Source organism: Zingiber officinale, chromosome 5B (assembly GCF_018446385.1).
Source record: "Zingiber officinale cultivar Zhangliang chromosome 5B, Zo_v1.1, whole genome shotgun sequence".
NCBI lineage: Eukaryota > Viridiplantae > Streptophyta > Magnoliopsida > Zingiberales > Zingiberaceae > Zingiber > Zingiber officinale.
The window spans coordinates 73,233,037-73,250,439 of record NC_055995.1 but is presented as its reverse complement, the minus strand read 5'-3'; the positions used below and the strand labels follow the sequence as shown (position 1 = coordinate 73,250,439).

The 17,403-nt window shown below is 36.6% G+C and overlaps 2 protein-coding genes across 3 annotated transcripts; both read left to right on the top strand.

The window, feature by feature from the left end:
* The first annotated feature begins 3,771 nt into the window (after positions 1–3,771).
* LOC121984521 (ADP-ribosylation factor 1-like) lies at positions 3,772–7,648 on the top strand. The gene is made up of 7 exons (XM_042537481.1): positions 3,772–3,846; positions 4,026–4,184; positions 4,875–4,945; positions 5,106–5,225; positions 5,683–5,801; positions 6,445–6,526; positions 7,415–7,648. The coding sequence occupies exons 2-7, from the start codon at positions 4,037–4,039 to the stop codon at positions 7,418–7,420; spliced, it is 546 nt and encodes a 181-aa protein (XP_042393415.1). The 5' UTR covers positions 3,772–3,846; positions 4,026–4,036; the 3' UTR covers positions 7,421–7,648.
* Positions 7,649–7,892: 244 nt separating this feature from the next.
* LOC121984520 lies at positions 7,893–17,006 on the top strand. Of its 2 annotated transcripts, XM_042537479.1 has the most exons (3): positions 7,897–7,978; positions 8,059–8,120; positions 15,247–17,006. In XM_042537479.1, exon 3 carries the CDS (start codon positions 15,255–15,257, stop codon positions 16,839–16,841), a length of 1,587 nt encoding a protein of 528 aa, XP_042393413.1. In that variant the 5' UTR covers positions 7,897–7,978; positions 8,059–8,120; positions 15,247–15,254; the 3' UTR covers positions 16,842–17,006. The 2 variants fall into 2 exon arrangements, with proteins under 2 accessions (XP_042393414.1, XP_042393413.1); XM_042537480.1 differs by having other exon boundaries at positions 7,893–8,115.
* Positions 17,007–17,403: the final 397 nt, after the last annotated feature.

Here is a 17,403-nt window from a genome sequence, read left to right as displayed (position 1 = left end):
TAGACCTGAATCACTACGATTCCCTACATAAGGCGTTGTATACTTTGGTATCGGTAAACGTCACCTGTAACAGGGTGGACTATAAAGTCGATCACTGGGTATGCAATAACTTATGTGGAGAGATGTGAGTGATGTAGATGGGATCTATCCCTTCCATATGACTGAAGTGATATCTGTGTGCCCCTTGATTAGTAGGACACAAGAATGCATGGTCATGCTCAAATGAGTCAATATGAGATATTGAGCTTATTTGATTGAGTGTGTCTACCTAGAAATCAAGAAACACAAAGATTGATAAAAGGATGACACGATCTATGCCTCATTGATCAATCTAGATATCAAAGATAGAACGACCAAGACATACAAAATAATAGTCATGGAAAGGTTAAGTCGAATCTCGACATTCTCATCACTTGAGTAGCAATGATGCTTTCCTAGATGTCTCTCATTGTTTATGTCTCTAAAATATTAATTTGGATACATTGTCAACGTTACGGAACCTATTGGGTTACATATAAAGAACAAGTTGATTTGGAGATAGGTTCATATAATAGATCATTAGATTAAATCTAATCCAAATTAGACTCATTGAGTTAGACTCAATTGGATCCAACTATTGGATTGAGTCTAATTTGAATTAGATTCATGGAGTCAATTTGGATTGATGAGGTCCAATGAGTTAGATTCATTAGATGAACTCGAATTCACTAAGGAAGAGGAAAGATCAATTTTGAATTGATCATGTAAAAGAAGATGAAAAGGCTCTTAATAGAAGATGAAAAAGCTCTTCATGAAAGATGACTAAAAGTCATTTATGAAGGAAGAGCAAAAGGTAAAAGGGACTTTTGGTATTCCATTAGGGGTATAAAAGGTGAATTTCGGCCAATGAAGAAGTGTGTTCATTTGGTCTTCTTTTCATCTTCCACTCTTCTTCTTTCCTCCACCGAACCACCTTGTTTGGTTGCTAGCACAACCTTAGGTGATTTTCTTTTCCAATCCTTGAGTTCGTGAGATGGACGAGAAGCTTGTTCATGTGGATACCGTTAGAGGCGTGAACGTGTGATCATGTTGAGATCCTAACAGTCAGAAGATCGAGTGCATGCATCAAATGTATAACTCCCTACATCATGTAGAAACTTAGTATATATTTTTCTTTCGCATGGATCTTCTGAAAGGAACTTGTTTTTCCGCTGTGCTTTCTACGTGTTTAGCGCAACAGCTGCTTACAAATCGTCAATGTCGTCTCGAGCTGTCCAAGTCTGAGTTGACTAGGAATTTGTCGAGACGCTGGTTTGCCTAGTTATCAAGTCGGCAAGTGCTTCGAGTGCTGAATCAAGGAAGTTGATGCCAAAGGCTCGAGATGAACATTGAACAAACTCAGAGCCAGAGCCCGAGTTACATTAGGAGTGTCATTTGAGGAACAAAGACGTTGAGTTCTATAGCGAGATAGTCTCCTTAAAATAGATTCATCATCTCTAGCGGTGTTAAGAGGTCACACTTGGACGTCTGTTTCCCAAAATAAAATGGTGAGACCATGACACAACCTAGCACAGGTTGACGTGACGCACTGAACGTATACTTGAACTCTATCACGGATATTGACTGAATAAAAAATTGCGTGGTAGAAAGATGGGGAAAAACTGAGTTAATCAATTCATGATTAACCCTAATTAGGGAAAACCCACACTAATTAGGGGAAACCCTAATCGAAATAATTAACCTATTTCATTAATCCAATTAGGTTTAACTCAATTCATGATTCCTTCACTTCAATCCTACTCATGAGTTAATCAATTTAACCATGACCATCTTCTAAGATTAATGCACACTTAATTCATCCACATAATCAATTGGATAATAACTCTAATCCTAACAATTCACCACAACAATTCGATGATCCTAACATCGATCATGCTTCCAACTAAATCAATCAAATACCAAATAGCCATCATGAATCAACTCTAAAACTTACCCAATTCCATTGCACTCAACTGATGATTCGTTGTTGGAGGTCGTCACTGGAGCTAATGGCTAGGGCTAAGTGATACTATTACCCCATTACATCTAGTACCCCAAACCAGAGTTGGCTGACCAGAATTCAACAGGGTTGTAGTGCGACAACTAAGATTTGCAACCTATATGCAGATCAGATGAATACTATAGCCAACAATCATATGGAAAAAAAAAATAGAGATGAGGGTGCTCATCGTACCCTCTTGAGGCCGGAGAACAGGGTCTGGCGGCTGCGAGTCCAATCCAACAGAGAGATCTATGAGTCTGGCCACGGTGATCGATCACCAAGTGAAGCGACATCGAGTGGCTGCCACCGATTGGCCCTCAACGCACAATGTGATAGCTGAGCAAGGGTGGCATGACCGATGATAAAGCTATGGGAAGTGGAGAAAGAGGGACGACGACAAATTGAAATCACACCACAAAGAATGCACAGTGAGATGATCTCGTGGCTAGAGAAGGTCGAACCACTCCCAGCGTCGGCTGCTCATGATGTCCAATGATTGGCGAAAATCTAGGGCACGGAACAGGGACAAAAGAGGGACGACGACGGCTGGCCGGAGGCGGAGGAGTAACGTCGTCGGTGCTTGCGGTGATTCGACGACGTCGTGTGGCGTGGTGTGGTCGGGAGAGCTCGGTGTCGGCGATATCAAGCAGAGACGCGAGAGGGGAAAGAAGAAGGATCGGGAATGGAAGAGGAACGAAAATTAGGGCTTAATTAAATACTTAGGATTAATTATTAAATCCTAAGTTAACTTCTCAATCAACTCCCACTAAATTGATATATCAAACAGGTTTTCTCTAAGTCCTATTAATTTCATTTTCTTAAACGTGTCATACGAATTCTGTTTTAATCTAGAAATTTTTTTAAAAATTCTTGAAAAATTCAATAAAACTATTTCTCCAATAACATTCATTATTAAATTTACCGTATATTACAATATCAATTGACACGCCAATTGAATATATGAAAACAAACTGTGCACACTATGAAAACCTTTAATTTAAGATTTTATGGTACGATGAGACTGACGTCCTATATGAAGTTATGGGTCCAGTTTTGAAGGATTGAAACAATAATGGTGCTGATTTATAAACATCAATATCACTGTGCTTTGCGGGCTATAAAGATTAGCATCACTATAGTATGTTTTATAGCTGTCACTAGGTAATTAAACTTAAAACAAAAATAAGTTGTTTCAATTAATGTTTTGATCTGTGGAATGTCATTGCATAGGCATAGATGGACTGGGATGTATGAAGCTCTCTCACCTTTGGACTGGGAGGTGCACCTTTTTGCCTAATGGCAATTGTTTTCTTTTCTCCCACTTTCTCACACAAACTTGACTTGGTCTTCTAAAGGGGCCGACTAGACCCGAGCTCGGTCTGATCTGACTCGAGTTTGTTTGACTTGACTAGACCCGAGCTCGGCCTGACCTGACTCGAGCTTGGGTCTTAAGCCTGAAGAACCTTCAACCATAAGCAACTAAAAATGGATCTTTCCAATTGTTTTCTTAATGTCTACTCCTCTCCATTCTAACTAAAGTCAACGTGCGTAAGCACGGGTACGATCTTTTCAAGTGGAAACTTAAACTGACGGTGTAGATTCACACTGATTTTAATCTAACGGTCTGCTTTAACCTCGTGACATGGAACCCTTCCCGGTTTACGGGCCCACCAGCAACATCCAACAACAACGTGCCGCGTAGAACAACGTTACTCTACCGTCTATAAAAGGGAAGCAATTAGGTTCTTCGATTTCACCTCGCATCGTTCCTCTTCCTCTTCCTTTCTCACTGGAGAAGCGTAGTCCAAGAAGTTGAAATCACTAGGGTAAAATTCCTCGCATTACATTCCATGCTTCTTATGTTCTATGTGAATCTCTCGTTACGAAGATTGATCTATTTTTCTCGTTCTAATCCGTTCTGCTGTTGATGTTGTGGATATCAGCTGCTTGATCTGTTTCTTGGTTGTTTTTTTTTTCTTTGGCGTTGGATCATTGTGCTCATCAGTGGTAAAGGGGATGGGGCTTACTTTTACGAGGCTTTTTAGCCGGCTCTTTGGAAAGAGGGAGATGAGGATTTTGATGGTCGGACTGGATGCGGCTGGAAAAACCACGATCCTGTACAAGCTTAAGCTTGGAGAAGTCGTTACTACGATCCCTACCGTTGGTACAGTTCTTGACTTGCTACGTGATGCTTCAAACAAATTATTATGCAAGATTGCAATTTTGGGGGAGTAGTTAAAGGTTGGATGTTATCCTATTTCCCGATGCCTTGGTTCAGCTCCATTAGTTTGTTTGGCTTTGATTATGCTTTAAAAACAAATCGAAAGCAATAAAAAAGTCCTAAAATTTAGAAGAATATGCTAAATTCCTGTCATCTTTTCTTATAGTTTGTTGAGTATCACAAATCTGTTTTCCGTCATAAATCCATTGATTTAACACATGAAAAAGCCTTTTACAGAATCCAGGTCTACAGATAAGACTTATATTGTTCAGAGTTTTGGTCATTGGTCTGAAGAAGGTTCCTCAAATCTTATGGCTCATCTAGATAGGACTGGGGTTGATGCATCGATATCAACTCAACAGTTCCTCTAAGGACTTCTCGAGGATATTTCCAGTTGCTACAGAGATTAATCCATCCATGTCTTTGAAAATGATATGGCTACACTCTTGAGTAATTTCCATAAGTCGGCAACTAGTATCCATCTTCTAAGATAGTTTCCTTGAAACATGGGAGTTAGGTCATATCACAGATTCCTCTTAAACTTGTTTCTTACTGAATGCCACTGTTCATAGAAGAAAAATATTTTTTGTTCTCTTAAGTTGTTCACACTCAAAAAGTTTCCTCCCTTTTCAGGATTCAATGTGGAGACTGTGGAATACAGGAACATTAATTTCACCGTTTGGGATGTGGGTGGCCAAAGTAAGGTAACTTGATTTAATTTTGTAACTTAGTTCAACCACATACATCGTTGAGACAATGATGATAATATGCTCTATCAGAGGTTTTAGAAACGCTGCATGAAAGGATTAGAGTTTATTTGATAGCTGTTTTTGATTTATTTTTTTCTCTGCCTTATCAAAACAGATTAGACCGCTATGGAGGTACTACTTCCAGAATACCCAAGGACTCATTTTTGTCGTTGACAGCATCGACAGAGACCGTATTATGGATGCCAGGGATGAGCTGCACGTGATACTAAATGAGGTAGGTTCAACTCTGTGGTAGCTTTACTTGAAGGTAGAGTACATGATTACTTGTAGCTTGTGCTTCCATGTAAATTTGTATGCTTCTTCATGTTTGATGCTTATTCGATGCCAAAGTTACCTGCTTATCTTTTCTATCCTTTTATATATAATAATAAAAAACAAAATTTTGATGTTTTAGAAGAAATTATGTGACAAAATTGGTAAAACATAAAAATCCAAAATAAATGGCCACCTCTATGATAATTCCTGGTAGAGTGCATCATATGCTTCTTCATGTTCGATGCTTAACCAATGCCAAATTTGCCCACTTATCTATTTTGACCTTTTAAGAAGAACAAAAGTTGCAGTGACATCAAAGTTTTCGAGGAAATGGTGTATCATGATTGGTAAAACCTCAAAATACAAAATAAATGGTGGTAGTATCAGTTTCTGACTGCCTTCTGGTGTGCGTGCAGGATGTGTTACGTGATGCTTTGTTGCTTGTATTTGCAAATAAGCAAGATCTACCAAATGCAATGAATGTCGCTGAAATTACTGATAAGCTTGGTCTGCACTCTCTGAACAAGCGACACTGGTATGATGCTTCATGTTCATATTATTTCTAGAAATGCTAGATTTTTATATGTTCACGCTAAGCAAGGTTTGGTGGTCAAGACTATTTCTGGAATCAAACACCATACTACCCTCTAGCTTTTGGCAACACATTGCCATTTTGTTGCTCAATTCTGTCCTTTCTTCTCTGTCATTCTATTTTGCAAACCCTTTTTATTTGTTTTGTTTGCAAGTATGCAACCAACTTACCTCATCCTTCATGACATTCATTCTTTTAGTTGGAGTTACTGAAGAGTGACTTAATATTCCAAATAAACAAAATTCCATCAAGCCATGTTTGCCCAACTGTTTGGGGTCAACTATCTCGATCTTATGCTTTTATTGTGTTCTATGCAAGGCTATTATATCTTTCCAACATATTCCATAACTTTGTCATTCTGATGAGGGAAGAACCAATTGCCTAAACCTTCCACTAAATACATGAGAAAAAACTGACTATAAAATTGTCTCACTAGCTTGACACTAAAACTAACTGAAGAAAGGTTAAAAGTCTTGATTTTTTCAGTGTAATTTGAATACTGATTGACTTTTTGTTTCTTGGCAGTATCATTGCCTATATCGTTGTTAACTACTCTTTGTTCATGAAAATGGGTGTTGATTGATAGGTACATACAGAGCACATGTGCAACATCTGGTGATGGTTTGTATGAGGGGCTGGATTGGCTTTCCAGCAAACTTGCTAGCGAGGTATTTCTCCTTTTCAATATCTTTGAAGTTTCTAGTCGTTTAAAGTTATACCATTCGGTATATACTTTTTAAGAATCATCTCGCCAAGCCTAACTCGAAGTAATGGCCCCTCTATTGACAATTGCCCATGAGATGGTCTATCAGTGATGTGAAAAATTGATTGGTTCCAACTAGGAGGCCCGATATAGTTGAGTTCAACTTGACTGTACAACTTTCAATTTGAGACTAAATTGAGATGATCAATGCAATAAACACATTGTTTAGCCATCAAAATCAACATGTTAGTTCTACTACCAATTGACATGAGTGGGTTTATACAAGATGTGAGACACTAAGAGGCTTGAGTTAGTCCTAGTAAAATTTTGAAGAGAGACTACACTGAGACAACCGATTCGAGTTGCATGTCTTGGCTATCAAAGAGCTAACTTGTTTGTTCTACTTCCAAGTTTCATGAGTTGGTCGCCTATCATAGATGTGAAGCATTGCTAGGTTCAAACCATTCTGCCTGAAATTATTAAGCTCAACTTAGCTGTACTACAATTCTCATTACGAGATACTGAGGCTAAATTGACACAAACCATTTGATTGCATACACATTTCTCTGCCATCAAAACCAGCATGTTAGTTTTTACAAAGTCTATAACTGTGTCACCATTTGATTGCAAAGCACGACTTTTGTGGCTCGATATCTTTTAAGCTCAACTTGGTTGTTCAACTTTCGATGCGAGGCTAAACCAGGATAACCAATATCGCACACACATTCACCGGTTCATAAAGCCAACATGTTCTTAGACATGTTTCCCTTTAGTTGCCTATGGTTCAATTCAACAAGTGATGATCTTGATGCAAAAGTAATGAAATTTGAAACCTTCTATTTTGCTTTTCCAGGTTTGAAACTTGATGTAAATGGTGATCTTGATGCATAACGTTGCTGTCCACTGTAGTACAACAGACAGTTGCTCATGGTTTAAAATATTATTATTATTATTATTATTCTGCTTTTGTACAGTGTAATATAAAGTGAGAGCATACAGTGAGATCACATTGGTTTCCTACATTGTAATATTTCATTGTTTGATCGAATATACAGGTTAAATGAATAATCAAATTAGATTCTTCTAAGAATCGAAATCCATAAATATTCTTTATTATGATAAATCTACGGAATTAATGATTTTTTTTATTTCCTTTTTTTAAAATCAATAAAATTAAATATGGTATATGTATTCGAGCGTTGAATGCCAACGATGGGGCCGGTTCGCTGAGCTGGTTCGATCTGCCTGTTCCGAGTCTCCCGTTGGACCGGATGTTGGCCCGGTTTATTTACCATGGGCTTGGCGAGTCGCGACCGCTACAAATCCGTGTTCCTCGCTAACTCCCTCTGTCTCGTCCCCTTTCTTCCAATTTCCTCCCGTGGAATTTACGGTCCTAATCTCCGATCGCTTGCTCCAGGCATCCTAGCAATCCCCTCTTTGGATTCCTTCGTCTTCTACCTGCAGTTTTGCCTGATCAATTTCTTTGTTCCCCAGCAGTAGCCAGCTCGAGTTTTATTGCCCGTGCCATCGCGATCTCATGCTAGAAGAGCAACGGTGAGGTAAGAAATTGTGTTCTCGTAAAATCGGTTTTTGATTGCCCTGCGATCTCTCATCCTACCTATCATGCACGTATGTGAGGTTCAACTTCCAGGATTTCCTTGCTTTTTAATAGATTGGTTTGGGTTTCCTGTCCGGAATATATTGCCCATATGTAGCAAATCGAACGCAATGATCTGGGCGAAGGCAAATCTTGCATTGACATACTGTCTTCTAGGTTTCGCATTTCTCAAAATGAGTCCTTTATTTTAACCAATGCTGGGATGACTGCAAAAAGTATGAGAGTCCGTAGGAATTGATGTTTTGATATGCAGAAAATTTGTCGAAACTATCCAAGAAATGTTTGGGGAGTTGTGTTGGATAGGGCAGGTTTTTTCCCACATATTGTTGTAATGAATCGGCAATCACTTTGTATGTTTTTTTTTTTACTTTACTTCTATGGGTTATCATGTAGAGGGGCGTAGATTAGATTTTAATCATATGATTCAATACTATTGTTCATATAAATGTGTTAATGTCATCTCCAAGTTGCATATTTCCAAGATGATTGATTAATATGAATTATCTATGCAGTCATTCTCACACAATTGTGTTTTCTTGATCCTACAATTTTGTTTAGGTTCTGAAAAGTTCCTCCTTATGGGACTTGGAAGTGTTTCATCCTTGCATTAAAAATGTTGTTTGTTATAATTTTTTGGACATTAACCAAAGCTCTCATGTTTGTTGACCTATTGTTTGAAATGGATCTGGAGTGGAATGAGATCCTCGTTTATATTCCCTTTCTCAAAATACATGTATTCATTAGGAGGTGAGGAGCTTCTGTCTAGAGCTTGATGAAGGTACAAAGCCCCTAGCCAATGTAGGATTAAAGTCTCCCTCTTCAAAGCCTTTATGTAGGGAGTTGAAACCTCATGTCTCGTCCAATGAGATTATTTTTGCACATTAATTTTAACCTCTAGGTATGTTGCTATTATTTTCACGCAAGCTGCGAAGCAAAAAAGACCATTTCTCTCTTTGTTTCTTTTAAGTGCCTTGTGGTAAGGATTACCTTGCCTCACAGAAGTGTATAGATTCCTCATCTTTAACTATTGTGAAATTTGTGTTCCTCTTATTAGCCACCTTTAGTTGAAAAAACAAAAGCATTTTTATTGTACCTATAAGTGATAATAACTGAAGAGAACATCTTTTGCATGCTAGCACAAACACATCACCTCCTCGAGGAAATGTTTATTTTTAGAGCATTTATTTTTTGGCTTCTCCCTCTCTTAAAATGTGCCTCAAGGGAAGTCCAGTGCACGAAGCTCCCACCATGCGTGGTCCCGGGGAAGGATCCATTGTACGCAACCTTACCCTGCTTTTTACAAGCGGCTGTTTCCAGAATTCGAACCCGTGACCTTTTGGTCACAAAGCAACAACTTTACCGTTGCGTCAAGGCTTCCCTTCTCATCTCAACTTTATTTTTTGGCTTCTCCCACTCTTAAAATGCGCCTCAAGGGGAAGGAGGGAGTTACTTGATACACTATAATAAAGTCTCTCATCTCAAGTCAATGTGGGACTAAAATCCCTCTCACTGGAATTGTTTAACTTACCTCATACTCAAAATTAGCTTTTGATTGGAAAGGTAGAATATTTCTTTTTTTTTTTTTTTTTCACATCTGTGAAATGGATTAAATTAGCCATAGGAACTTTACATTGTCACAGGTTCTAGACCCAAAGATTTGTGGAGCAAAGTCATTACTATAAAAGCATTAACCATAAAAACATTCTTATATCTAATTATGCCTTTACAACAGGAAATATACAGAGTATTGATAATCTTTTCACATTTTAGAATATACATATTCAAGGGTAGATATGATACACTACCATAAAGTATATAACTTTAAGATGAATTTACATCAATTGTATATCTATTTTTTAATTATTTAAGTAGGTTATGCTTGATTAGTATATTTTATAAGGGTATTCCCTTTTTAATAATGAACAAACTGCTTAATTATTTAGAAATCACAGCAAAAAAAAAAAAGTTCAATTGGGCATCGTGTTGGATAATTATCATTTTGGGCAAAATATTTCATATTTTCACTCTAGTTGAATTGAAGTAAACTAAGTTTTAGTAAGATTTTACTTTAATTGTTTCCATTATAGTTAAATTGGATATTATTCAGATATGATACACTACCATAAGGTATATAACTTTAAGATGAATTTACATCAATTGTATATCTATTTTTAATTATTTAAGTAGGTTATGCTTGATTAGTATATTTTATAAGGGTATTCCCTTTTTTAATAATGAGCAAACTGCTTAATTATTAAGAAATCACAGCAAAAAAAAGTTCAATTGGACATCGTGTTGGATAATTATCATTTTGGGCAAAATATTTCATATTTTCACTCTAGTTGAATTGAAGTAAACTAAGTTTTAGTAAGATTTTACTTTAATTGTTTCCATTAGAGTTAAATTGGATATTATTCAGATAGTATGAACATTTTGAGAATGATTAAATTTTTGTGATGCATGTGAATATGTGATGTGATTAGTTAACTAGTTGAAAGTAAATATAAATAACAAGCAAATTATATCTGACCAAAGAAAATAACATTATCATTTGCAACTAGAGTTTCAAAGTAAAAAAGTATATTAGGAACTTTTATAAGTTAAGATTGCCAATCATTAATAGCATTTAATATATTACCATAATTTTTCAATTATTCAATTTTCCATCTTATCTATTATTTTATAACAAAAACAATACACTAAACATAATAAAATTGGTAAGGTAATAGATTTTTTTACTTAATAAAAAAGAGGATTGACTCATTAGGAGCAAGAATTTTGGAATCACATATAATACAAAGCATGATGAGAATATCAATAAAATAACATTTGTGAAAAATTTGTTAATACTAAAGTTTAGAAATATATTTTTTTATTAGATAAAAAATTGGTACATAATATTTTTGAATATTATAAACGCTAAACATAGATATTACTGAAAAAAATGGCTTGATAGAGATTTTATTAAAAAGATAGTGTATTATGCTAGTAGGTACTTGAACCTTTGTTAACGTAAATACAAAAAGGAATGCAACTAGCATGACCAGATGACTAACTGCTGGGTGTAATGATAAATAAAATTTACATAAATTCCTTTGATAGATTTATCGTCACCGTTGACACCTAGAGCTCAGTTGGTGCAATTGTTCCCAGTGAGCTCTATTGGGATTTGCCATTGCACAGGGATACTTAACATTAAAAAAGCTAGGAGAAAATGGTAATTGATATTTTCTTTTCAAGTTTGTGGAAGGAACAAATACAAGGCATAACAAATATGAGAACATAGAGGAAATATGTGGATAAAAATATCAGGCTTTTGAGATACCATTATATTTGTTCCATCAATTGAAAATGCCTGAAAATTGTAGGACCAATTCACTACTCAAACTTGGAGATATGAGAATGGTAGTGATAATGCTCCATTATTGGATACAGACTTCTCTAAATATTGTTCAACCAATAGTAATCAGACAAAGATTTTATTTCTAGTAAAATCTGAAATGTGATCCCATTTCAGAGATCGTTAGCTCATCAAAGAAACAAAGTTTGTTTGTCCAATTAAATAGTCTGATTGATAAATAATTCTAAGCATGTTTGCATTTGTGGCAGTCAACATTACACATTTTATCTATGTTCACGAAGTTAAGATGATAGGTGATGGGGCTGAATGTTTGAGAAAAAATGTGATTTCCCTGTAGCTTGTTACCTGAGCGATTTGGATAGTTTATTGCTTATTTCCATTTCAATTAGAAGGGAAAATCTGACTTGTCTCAGTAATAAATCTGACACAATCCAACCTAACACTACATCGGCTTTCTTATACTAGATCTAATACTATGATACTATCCAATATGACATTGCCAAAAGCTATCTTGGAAGTGATATGTAGACAGGAAATGAATTCACAGTTATATTCCTCTTACTGCTTGACTTATCCTCCTAGCCTGCATGCATTGCCTCTATCATATGCATCCTTGTCTGTTTGACAACTCATGTTTGGCACTAATTCTTGTTCGACAATCTAGCACCTTGTTTTCAAGCATCATTCGGTGGACAGCAGCCTTGCACGAGTTGTGCATCAAGGTTGGATGATGCCAACACACTATATGAAAATGTTTGTTGTTTTCAAACGTTATGATTTATCACCTTAGGTGAATAGGACAAGTAAGCTTGATTTCTTGATTGTATTCATAAATTATTTCAATATCCTTAGTTGTAGTTTGTAAAAACTCTTACTTTCACTTGTTTGATTTTAGTTATTCCAGCTATTTTAGTTCCTGAGGTCTCAATTATTTTTTACTCATTGTGCTAAGCATGTCTTGTTCTTTATGTAGGAACTTGATGACTTAATTAGATGTGCCTAATATGATGGGGCTAGGATTTCCTCTGTTTTTTTTTTGGGAAGTTTTATTGTCATTTATCATTCTGGTGATGCTTATATAACACTTAGGTTTAATGAAAGATGACTTATGTTTGCACTTAATTGCCTTGAATGAGAGCTTATTTATTTTTGTACTATGCTGTTCTTGGCACTTCACGAATATGACTTATATAATCAGAAGGATTATGAGTTTCTGATGACATGAAATTGTTTGTTAATATCTTGCAACTGTAAAAAAATTCAACAATGTATGTGTACTATTTGTAACTTTGTTGTGCAAACAAATAGTATAGAAGATAACCTTTATTGATGATAGGCAATATCTTGATTCACTAGCATATAAGGTTCAGCTCTACAGGTTGGGCATCTACTGACATTCTTAATCTCTTTTGTTTAACTCTTACATTAACAGTTGAACTAGTATTGCATTGTAAAATTTCCAATCACCCATAGGACTGCACGTTGTTTTTTTTCCAGTTTTGAGAATAATGAACTCTTGTATAAATCTTCTTGTGTCAAAGAAATGAATTTATCAAATATAAAAATTACTGGAGCAAGATAAGAGGTTCCTTTGCTGACAAAACTCGGGTTTTTCTTCCCATTTGCCTTCATTTGCTCACTAGATGTTATTTAAAACTGTAAATGTCAGTCCCAAGCTTATATGAAAAAAAGTGGAGGATTGGCTAAGCCTTGCTGATGTTGAAAGTGTCTAAATCTTATGGCATTAACACTGATGGATGGTGATAACTATTTATCTTTTTAGATACAAAAAATAGCTTAGTCTTATACTTAAGTTTAACATCAAATTAGTTTTGTTGGAGGGGACTAAAATACACGAGTTGCAGCTCTACAATATTAATGCAATATTTTATTCCTTTCAACTTAATATCTGAGTGGGTTACTCTGCTATGGTTAGGTTTTCCTTCTTCAATTTGCTAAGCAGAAGGCCTTCCTTCCTTCCTTCCTCCGTTGCTGACCAAATCACACTTCTTTTCCTTTATAAAACTTAATTTTCTTTCCTCTCTAACCTTTTTCTCCAATGTATAGCCTTTTCTCCTAATTGGTTTCCCCTTTTGCTTGTGGTGCTCCTCTCTCCTATAAAAGCACGATATTAGCAACACAAATTGCTAGTGTCCTTGCAATGCCAAAGCATCAGAGTCCTCGATAGCATCATTCTTCCCTCCACTGCAACATCTCCTCTAGATGATGGACATAGAGCTAGTTATGGTGTTGGATCATCATCATCCTTTCTGGTCTTTGATATCACTTTCTTCACTTGGATAAAGTCTCTTCTTTCTTTCCATGTTCTGACATAGCTTTCCTCCCATACACCATTTGTCTAGCCTCTTCTCCACTTGCCAATGGAATTTGAAGGACTTTTAAGATCTATGGAATCCATTTGGAACCCCCAAGTATCCTTCCAAGTGGTCTCCTCATTCTTGTGCTTCAAGAGGACCTTGCGTTTTTTGTTGTTGCAGTTTTGAGAAGTGATCAAGCCATCTAATCACTTCCATCCACCTGGGAAATGAGCTTGTGTAGAGGAACATGGATTTGTTATATGGCAGTGGCAACACTGACCTTAGTGGGGTTCATCTCTTACCCACTGGAAGCAAATCCTTAACAAGTCCTGCTAGGACTGGTCCAAATAGGACCTAATTAAAAGTATATTAGATTTTAACATCTACTCCAGAGAAAGAGGATGTTATATCTCTTGTTCATCATCCTCTTTCTCTGGAGTAGATGTTAAAATTTTAATCAATCTCTCTAACATCCTCAACTCTCACTGTAATATCAGTTTTTACATAAGTTCTCGTATTTTAACTCCTCATTTGAAGAGCAATTGTAATCTATCCTCAAAAAACTTTAGGATCCTATGCTGTCTTTAGTCTGAGAAGCAGCCAAAGAAGATTATCTTGTCTTTTAAAAATTGTCACCAACTTCACATTTCAAAGTTCTTGTCTCTTTACAACCATAAGTCCAGTGGACAACTCTTGAAAGATGAATCCAAGACCTTGTGTTTTCATTATGTTGCACTATTTTTGTGTTTATTTTTTTTATTAATGTATATTTTTTTCTAGTGAAATATTTTCTAGTTATGTAATTAGAGGAGTGTCAAATGACCTAGATTCTATGTCTAAGTTTCAAATAGAATAAGTTATGTTGGACGGCTAAAAGTGCATGAGTTGTAATTCTATACAATAATAATGTAATAGTTTATCCTTCTCAACTTTATCTCATATAGTGAGCATTTAATAAGTTACATTTATCTTCTTATAAATATCTTTCTCTTTATATCTTCCAGAAGTTGAAGACTAATGTTTGTGGAATAATTGTTGTCTACTTTCTGTCAAGCCTTTTTTTTTTTTTTTGATGAATGAGATCAACTATGTAAACATGGTGGCATGACCTCATGCCACCATGTTTACATAGTTGATCTCATTCATCAAAAAAAAAAAAATGTTTACATAGTTGAGCTTGATAGCAAGCAGTTTTTTTTTTTCTGACATGATTTTACATGTAAATGTTAATAATTTAAGTAAAACACATTAGTCATCGCCTGTATTGCTTGTTTGCTTCATCTAGCTTTAAGAAATTGATAATGAATTTTTGGCATTATTGAACAGTTTCATAACAATTTTTTTATTTGCTTTCGCTTGGAATTGAGAATCATTTTCTATCAAATCAGGTTCCCAGATGGATGGTGAATCCCAGGAATTCTACCTTGAGTCGCCATTGTCTGGAGACCATTCGCCCCAAAACCAAAGTTTATTTCCTCATTCGAGCCCAACAGGAGTACGATGCTTATTATGCCGAAGAAGTTTTTCTTTGGAAGCCGAAGTGAATGATGGTTTTGAAGCAATCCACATTTGTAGAGAGTGTAAAATCATGATCCTTGATGATAATCAGACAAATTTGAGCATGAGAGATATTCGTCGATTAAGGCGACACAGCAGAGACAGGTTTAGGAGCTTGGAGTCAATGGAGGATTCATTCTCTCGCAGATTTTCACAACTGATTAATTTGGCCAACCGTCATGATGAAACACAAGTTGGAGGCAGCAATACTCCTGCTACTCGGCGACGTGGAAGCTATTATGCAGCTCGAAGTAGGTACAGGAGACAACAGGTTGTATTATCTGATAATGACAGTGATGTTCTTGATCAATCAGACTCCATATTTGGAGAATCTGACTCAAACTTAAGTTTTGGCGGTTATGGTGGAGACTCGGATGCCTCTGTGGATCGGCATAGTTTATTTGACAGAGATTTGTTTTTGCAACTCGAGAATGGAAGCTCTGGGTCAAGTGACACAGACATCGACCCAATGCACGCAGGACTAGATCAGTGGAACTCTGATGACCAAGAGGATGAAGAACGATATTGGGAAGAGGCTATTTGGGAAGAACACAGATCTGTCTACCCACACCAGCAATTCCAGGATGCTACTAACATCAGTCCCAATGGCGATGGCAGAGTAGCTCGAGATGATGCCTGGTTTCACTTCAGGGTAGGCGAAGCACAAGCACGGTATGGTGATAATGACTTTGAAGAATCAGGATTTCAACCAGCGTATGTGGGGAACCCGGAGGACTATGTCGATGCAAGAGGCTTTGAGGAACTACTCGAGCAGCTAGCGGCTGCTGACAACTCAAGAAGAGGTGCACCTCCTGCAGCAGCATCCTCAGTGAGGGATCTTCCATCGGTAGTCATTTCGGACAACCACGAGAGGCATGGTACTCAGATCTGTGCGGTTTGCAAGGATCCATTGGCCGTTGATACAGAAGCAAAGCAGCTTCCCTGCAATCACCTGTACCATTCTTTCTGTATCGTGCCATGGTTAAAGTTGAGGAACTCGTGCCCAGTTTGCCGGCATGAACTTCCAACCGATGATCCAGAGTACGAAGAGACGAAAAGGAACTACAGCATTACTGCAAGACATGAGCCTCAGCCACCCAACACAGATGCAGAAATCTATTATGCATTTACTGAGCTGGACACCGAGGAAGCTCCCGACTTCAATGGCACAAGCACTGAGCCAGGTAGAGTGGAGAACCCACAGGAGCTGAATCAACCGAGAGGCGAAGGTAACAGAATCCGATGGCTGTTTCTAGCTGCCGCTCCAATTGTTAGTATTGTCGGGATCGCTTTGGCTTTCTGGTTGAAAAAACCTACCGGTGATGTGAGAATCCAGCACAATACTAGGGAACAACTTCCTCAGAGGTCTCAGAGCACCGTCACTTCTCCGGCCACCAGAAACAGGAGGTGGTGGTATTTCTTTTAATTCCAGTCTCTTGTCTTCTTCCTCTTGCTCAAGTTTGTGGGTTTTTTTTCTCCTTTCCTTGTTGTAACAACAGTTTAATGATATAAGTTTCAGATTTTATCATAGTGAACCGTGTGTAAATGAATACCATTGGAACAATGAGATTCAGTGCTCCTGAATTTCTTATGATTTGTTTGCTGTTGTCTCTGATTCAGAATTTTGACGTGCTAGAAAATTCTTTTTATTCTTTTATTTTCTTTTGAAAAAATCATTTTTATACTTTGTTTACTGGAAATGATTTGATCCTCTACTGTAGAGAAGACGTGCTGTGTTTTTTTTTTTTAAGTTTTTGAGATGGCTACATAAGTGATTTATCTACGAAGTTCCACGTTTTAGAATTCATATAATTGATATAATAATTTAAGTTTGTATCACAAGTTTTTGTTCATTTGCAAGGATAAATTTATATGAATTATATAGGAAATAATAGAATCTTGCCAAAAATAAAAAATAAAAAAGAAAGTTATTGAAATTTGAAATAGATGTTTGTAAATTTGATTGTTAACATATTCCATAATAAAAA